Raw genomic sequence first — 6,922 nt, 5'->3', positions numbered from 1 at the left:
ATTTTCCAAACCCAAATTTTGGATCATGTGTTCAACCCAGTAGAAGTTTACTCAGGAGGTAATAACAAGTCACATTTGAATCAAGACTGACACTGACAATCCAAAATGTTTGGCTGTTGAAACTCAAAGAGGACAAGGAGGAAGGTCTGTGTTGCAAACCTCCAAGGCCCTACCTTGTGATCTGGTCTAGCCTCCCTCTCTGATCTTGCCCCTAGCTCTCTCTTCCTCCCACAGGCTGCCCCAGCCACGCTGACCCAGCCACGCTGACCTCCTTCTGGTTCCATGAACCGGACAAGCTGGGTTCTGTCTCAGGGGCATTGTACCGGCACGTCCTTTTTCCTAGGACCTTTTTCCCTAGATCTTTGCAAGACTCCCCTCTTCTTACCATCCACAGCTCACTCCAAAGTCACCCCCTGCCAAAGGCTTTCCTTAACAGCGCCACTCCCGGTCTCCCTATAGTTGCTTGCCCTGGTTACTCTCGACTCTATCACATTGCTCTAGTTTCCCTCCAGTATTTACTTCTGCAAGAAAATATCTTACGTGTTTGTTGTCTTCCTCTATGTCCACTCTACCACCCACTACACCATAAGCTCCATAGGGCTCGCCTTTGCCAATTTCTCTGCTCCCAGATCACAACACCTAGAACTGCCTGGGATGTAGTAGGTGTACAACCAAACTCTGTGGGATGACTGAATGAACACACGCTGTTCCTTGCGCGTGTACCCTTGGTGTCATGGAGCTGAGGATTCTGTGGCCTGCTCTTGCAAGTCTACGTTCACACAAACCTCTGGAGGAAAAGGCAAGTCCCGCAGGAAGGGACCCACAGAGGAGGATCCCAGTTCTGGCTGGGTGGGAAATGAGAATCAAAAGTTTAGGCCAGAAGGCAGAAACAGAACAGGAGACATAGCTAAGCAAAAGAAACCTGGTTTAAGAAAAAGGGGGTCGGGGAGCTTCAGGTATAATTTCGGGAACATGGAGTTGGACTGGTAGTCACGAGAACCCAGTTGCTGCTTTGCCACAGCTCTGTGGCCTTGGGTCCATCGTTGCTCCACTCTGAGCTTTAAATGGCACACTTATAAAATGAGAAGGGGCGCCTGGGTGGCTCATTCGGTTAAGTGTCGGCCTTCGGCTCAGGTCATGATCCCAGAACCCTGGGATTGAGCCCCGAGTTGAGCCCTGCGTAGGGCTCCCTGCTCCACAGGGAGTCTGCTTCTCCCTCTGCCCCTCCCCCACTCGTTCTCACAATCTCTGTCTCTCAAATAAATAAATAAAATCTTTAAAACAATAAAATGAGGAAGCTGGAAGTCTTCTCAGTATTTTCCAGTGATCATTCTTTTAAAAAAAAGATGTAGGAAGGGATAATCTGTCTAACTGCAAGTATTAAGGAGCTACAGGGCACTAGTCTCAAGTCCTGCGAAGAACTAAGAAATGAGGTAAAGAAGGTTTACCCTTGAGAATCCTCGTTGCCAGTCAGAGGCCAGAGACGCAGAGCTATCTGAGGAATGAGATAAGACTTTTAGGCCTGTAAGACCACAACAGTCACCAGTTTCAGTACATTAACATGTCTACACCCCCCCCCCCTCAAAAAAACCTGTCAGTGAGGGGAGGGCAGAGTGTTCTCTAACCCTGGGAAGAGGGAGAGGCCGGAAAAAGGGGCGGGCCCTACCCCTCTACACTCAGGGCGGCTAGGTGCTCCCTTCCAGTGGAAAGGGTGGCCTCACAGCAGGATGCACCCTGTAGCTAATAGGCTCCAAGTCTTTAGGAGAGTGTAGGATAGTGGTTCAGAGTCCAGACTCTTCATATCTGGCTTCAGATCCTGATTGCCATCAACTAGCTACAGAACCCAGGCCAGTTATTAAACCTGTATCTCTACTTACTCACCTATGAAATGGGAATGATGATAGTGGTAAGGATCCCCAAGAATCCCTGGGAGGATTAAATTAGTATGTGTAAAGCACGCAGAATAGGGCCTGTTCATATAATTCCACAACAAAGCCACCTCCAGCTAACAAGCACGCCTCAGGCCTAATGATATTCATTATTTGTCTCCCCTCCTTCTGATGGCACTTTCAACAAGCTACCTACTTCTTTCCACGTAGGTTTGCTTACACAGGAAAAAAATGTGTTGATCACAGAGATTCTGAGAAATTACCATTCCAGAGCCTGCACGATATCTTATGGCAAATCAGTAAGTTACTTGGAGTTGTGTCTGGACCTCCTACGTTGCTTGACCACAGAGATAGGACGCAGACATGATGGAAATGGAGGATATCAGTTTTGATTTCCAAATCAACACCTGGGGGTTCTGGTGCCTAGCTCCTCCTTAGTGTTTTGGGTTATTGCATAGACACTCAGGCTCTGATTTCCCTAAAGAGTGAGGGAAATCCTCACTCTGAGGAGTGAATCCTCAGCCTCTAAAACAGAGGGCATTCCCAACTGGTTTTCCCAATCCACAGGGGTACACCCCTATGGGCTCCCTATCTGACCCTGTGGTTGCTGTCCCTGCAGCCGTGGGTACTTTACAGGAAAGAACATAGATCTTCCAGAAAACTGGTGGATTAAAAATGTAGGAAAGGAGGGAGCTGCAAACAGAAGCATTAATCGAAGGGTCTCCACTTAACCTGCCTCCAGTGACTTCTCAAAAGAAGTCCAAATGTTTTCACGTCATCCGGGGACCCTGCCTGGAATTCCAGCTACCCTTTAGGGGTTCATCTGAGTTTTAAAGCATTGTCAATTAAAAGTGTGGGTCATTCTGGAAGGGTTAGAGAATGTTCCGTAATGTCAGTGGTGATACACATCAGTGGGAATGTGTTTGATAAGATTTCTTTCCTCTGGACACCTTGCTGGGTTGGGTTTACCTTTAGGAATGAGCAGATTTGTGAGTTTTGTTTTGCTTTGATTTTGGACAGAGGGGAGAGAGGTGTAAAGGGGCGGGGGGTTACATGAGAGACAAAATTCTTAGGGAGTCCCATGACACCTGATTAGGGTGGGGGGTGAACCTGAGAGGTTCAAGGACCAGGAGGACTCTGGGAAGTTCAGCTGTGACATGGGTTATGTTGCCATTTCCGGATTGGCCTAGTAAGGTAACCAATAATTATCATATTGTCCCCCTGGAAAAATGCAGCCTGAGCTCCCAGTAAGTAACTAGAGTAAAGGAACTTTTCAGATACATTCAATCCATTGACACCGAGTTCTCAAATGGTGGACTTCCTATACTGGATCTTGGGAAGAAAGAAAGTCCCAGGAAACGTTTGGTATGGCATTGGGGGAAAAAATGTCAGAAGCATAGAGTATATTCGGTGTGAAAGTTGGAAAGACATCAGTTCCTGGGGTCTGGGGCAGACAGTGACCTGCTGAAAACCCCCACCAGCACAGACAGCTCTCCAGAGATCCGGCAGAAAGATGTCCTGCATTTAAAGAGAGGAGGTTTCGGGCACTCGGGTTATGCCGCCGTTTCTTGCTGGGTTCCCGGGACAGCCTTCCCTCTTGACTCTCAGGGAACCCGGGGCCTCCGTCCGAGGCTACCTGAGAATCCTCGCGCGAAGGAGAGAGAGGTAAGAACTCAGAAGGAGAAGCCAAGGTTTGAGGAAGCCAGCGTGAGGAGACCTGGATACAGATACAGCTGGGGGTTAGGACTGAGGGACAATCCAGCGGGGGATGTGAAAGGGAAGGGGTCAGGAGCGTCGGGTTTGGGGACGTAGGCAGGACGAGCGGTCCCAGCAAAGGAGCGGTGAGGGCACCCGCGGGGAGGGGAGGGTCGAAAGGAGAGGGCCGGGCTGGGAGGAGAGCTGGCGCGAGGAAGCTGGCCCTGCGGCGCCGTAGGCTCCCGGCAGCGAGGCGGCGGGGGGCTGAGCCGGCGCGCGGCCGGAGAGCGAGAGCGCCGGGGCTGCGGCGGCTGGAACAGGTGAGCTGCCGCCGGGCGGCGGGTCCCGCCCCTCCCCGCGGGCGTGCCTCCTCCTCCCGACCCTCCCCGCGCCGAGCTGCTCCGCGGCTCCCCTCGGTTTGGGCTTTTGCAACTGGCAGCTGGCTTGTTTCCCCTCCCCTGTGTCTGTCTCTCCTTCTTTTAGGTCGCTCCACCCCGCCCAGGATCAGGCGAGGGGGAACGGGCTGGGCTGCGGCTGCCAACTCGCGCCGAGCGCGTGTGCGAACTCCCCGAGCGGCGTCCGGCGCCCGGCCTCCTCCCTGCGGGGCGCGCGCTCCTCGCTCCCCCGGCCCGCGGCCTCCCCCGCAGCCCTTCCCCACTTTTCCCCCCTTTGGCAATCACATGGCATTTTAAGAATGCCGGAAAGATGGCGGTAGCGGCGGCGGCGGCGGCGGCGGCAGGGCCGAGCGGCGGGGGAGGCGGCCGGGCGCCGCGGAGCGGGCTGCTGGAAGTTTTGGTGCGGGATCGCTGGCACAAAGTTCTGGTGAACTTGAGCGAGGACGCCCTGGTTCTGAGCTGCGAAGAGGGCGCCGCGGCGTACAACGGCATCGGGACCGCCACCAATGGCTCGTTCTGCAGGGGCGCCGGCGGCGCGCAGCCCCCGGACTCGCCCGCCGGGGTCCGCACCGCCTTCACCGACCTGCCGGAGCAGGTGCCCGAGTCCATCTCCAACCAGAAGCGCGGCGTGAAGGTGCTGAAGCAGGAGCTGGGCGGGCTGGGCATCAGCATCAAGGGGGGCAAGGAGAACAAGATGCCCATCCTCATCAGCAAGATCTTCAAGGGGCTGGCGGCGGATCAGACCCAAGCCCTGTACGTGGGCGACGCCATCCTGTCTGTGAACGGGGCCGACCTGCGGGACGCCACCCACGACGAGGCGGTGCAGGCGCTGAAGCGCGCCGGCAAGGAGGTGCTGCTGGAAGGTAAGGGGTTAACGCCGCGCGGGCCGCGCACACACCCCCTCACCCTCCCACCGCACCCGCACACTCCCCCGCGTGCCGGCACAGCCCAGGGGCCCGGCGTGGGGGATGGTGGCGGGGAGTCTGGACAACTTTAACCCACCTGGGGGCAACTTGTCCCTACCCTAGAGTCGCTGCAGGCTTGGACCCAGCAGGGGTGTGTGCACAGGCTCGGCGAGCAGGGTTTCTTGAGCTACGTGGCAGGCGCAGGGTCAGATGCTTAGGGCATAGTGTCTCATTTTTACCCGCGGATAATCCGAGGGTAGCGTAGGGGCCGGGAAGTGGGACTGGAAATGAAGGGCAGTCGTCCACGCTAAGGTGAGAGCTCACCGAATAACTCTCATAGTTTTATGCTCTCGCACCATGTTCTCCAAGAAGCCTGGGCAATCCATTTACAAGGGTTCAGTCCTAAAGACAGGAGTGGCAGTGTTTTAACGCTGAAACCCAGTCATCCTTCTGGACTTCCCCTCCTCTCAGATTGGAACCCGGGATTATGCTGGGGAGTTGTGCCAAGATCTGGGAATTATGTTGCAGCTTTATGCAGAAGTTCCCTTCTGGTGCCAGGTGTTTGGCCGGTCAGTCTGGATTCCAGGCTGCTCTGGGTGGAGGGTTGCTGAGGCAGTTTTTCTGCCTGCCTTTTCCCGGGATTTTTCCCGAGTGGGGTGGAAACAGTTTTGCATTTGTTAAGTTTCCCCTGAGTGTGAGGCTTCTTAGAAAGGACTTTCTTGAGATCCTGTGTGCCCAATCCCCTGATTTTTCAAGTGAATAGAATAGGTAGCTGCGTTATTGTACCCTTTTCCGATTATGTGCAGAAAGGCAGTAGAGTATTAAGTGGATAATCACTATCCTTTCCCACTATGTCTGTATTTCTTACTTGGTAACTGTCTATCTCTGCCCCATACCTTTGTACATACCTCAGCACAAATATCATGTAATTATTTTTGTCTATTTACTCAGCTTCCCCCTCACTGTAGAGGGGTCTTTTTTTTAGTTAGTTATGGGTCATTTCCCTTGAGTTTAGGTGCTCAGTGATACGCATCCTGAGTGAATAAATCAATGGACCCATAACCACAGAAACAGAGTGTTTCAACCCAGATCTTGTAAACTGGTGGTTGATTTAAATCCTAAATTAAGGACTTAAGTCAATTTCCTGCTCACCAGATGTGGTGCTGGTGCTGGTGTGTGAAACAGAAAGTTCAGAGTTGGGAAACCAGCTTTGTTAACATGTGACAGCTGATGCAACTGCTCTGGTACATGATCGTCCACCTCCTGCCTAGAATACAGAGGGCTCCCCACACCACACACCTTTATTTATCTAGAGGATTTGTGATGTCTTCATATTTAATTGCTACCCTGGATCCAGAAAGTGGAAGGCTATTTGCTTTGGCTTGATGATTAACATAAGTAAACAGAAAAAAGTTTTCTTGACTCAAGTGTGTGTTGGTTTGTGTGACAAGGGGCAGGTGGGATCTGGGGCAAGTGTAGTTTGATCTGTAAACCACTGGGCACCTGCTCAGCCTGCAATATTTACTGTAAACTATCGGGGGGGGGGCGCAAAAGGCAGGTCATTTCTATTTCAAGGCCCTGCCCTTCATTATGTCTTTTCTTCTCCTTGGTTTCAGTGTAATGAATAATGACTTAGCAAAGAGATATCTCTCACCCAAAAAGAGGAAGGAAAGGTGACTCCCTGCAGTTGAAAATAAACTTAAAGAAAAAGAGAGAGAACAGTTATGTGGCTTTATGGATGCGGCAACTGAAGAGTGAGTTTTGTAAAAAACCTCTAACATGACATTCTTGCAACACATCGTCCTGTGTTGCAGGCAGGACCTCTGGCGGAAGGCCCGCGGGCCTCCTAGACATGAACCACCTGGGCTTGGGGCAGCAGTTTTATTCCCAGCCCGAGTTTTCAGAGATCCACTGCAATCAAGAGAAACAAGTAGAGGCCCCCCCTCAAAACAATGTCTCTCGTACTGAGTTGAAGCGTTGGTTTTAAGTGTGGTGGGAGAGATCATATACCATCAAAGCAAATATCACACATCCCCTC

General features: G+C 52.4%; 1 protein-coding gene across 2 annotated transcripts in view; it reads left to right on the top strand.

Moving 5' to 3' along the window:
* The first annotated feature begins 3,701 nt into the window (after positions 1–3,701).
* Positions 3,702–6,922, top strand: part of SNTB1 (syntrophin beta 1) — a 229,969-nt gene continuing 226,748 nt past the window's right edge. The window contains exons 1-2 of one of the 2 annotated variants that reach the window (XM_027613914.2): positions 3,702–3,904; positions 4,068–4,842. In XM_027613914.2, coding sequence (XP_027469715.1) covers positions 4,290–4,842 — 553 coding nt within the window. In that variant the 5' untranslated portion in view covers positions 3,702–3,904; positions 4,068–4,289. The remainder of the gene's footprint in view (positions 3,905–4,067; positions 4,843–6,922) is intronic. The other variant, XM_035727201.1, reaches the window with a different exon arrangement.

This window comes from Zalophus californianus, chromosome 4 (assembly GCF_009762305.2).
Source record: "Zalophus californianus isolate mZalCal1 chromosome 4, mZalCal1.pri.v2, whole genome shotgun sequence".
Lineage (NCBI taxonomy): Eukaryota > Metazoa > Chordata > Mammalia > Carnivora > Otariidae > Zalophus > Zalophus californianus.
This window is presented reverse-complemented; position numbering and strand designations above follow the sequence as displayed.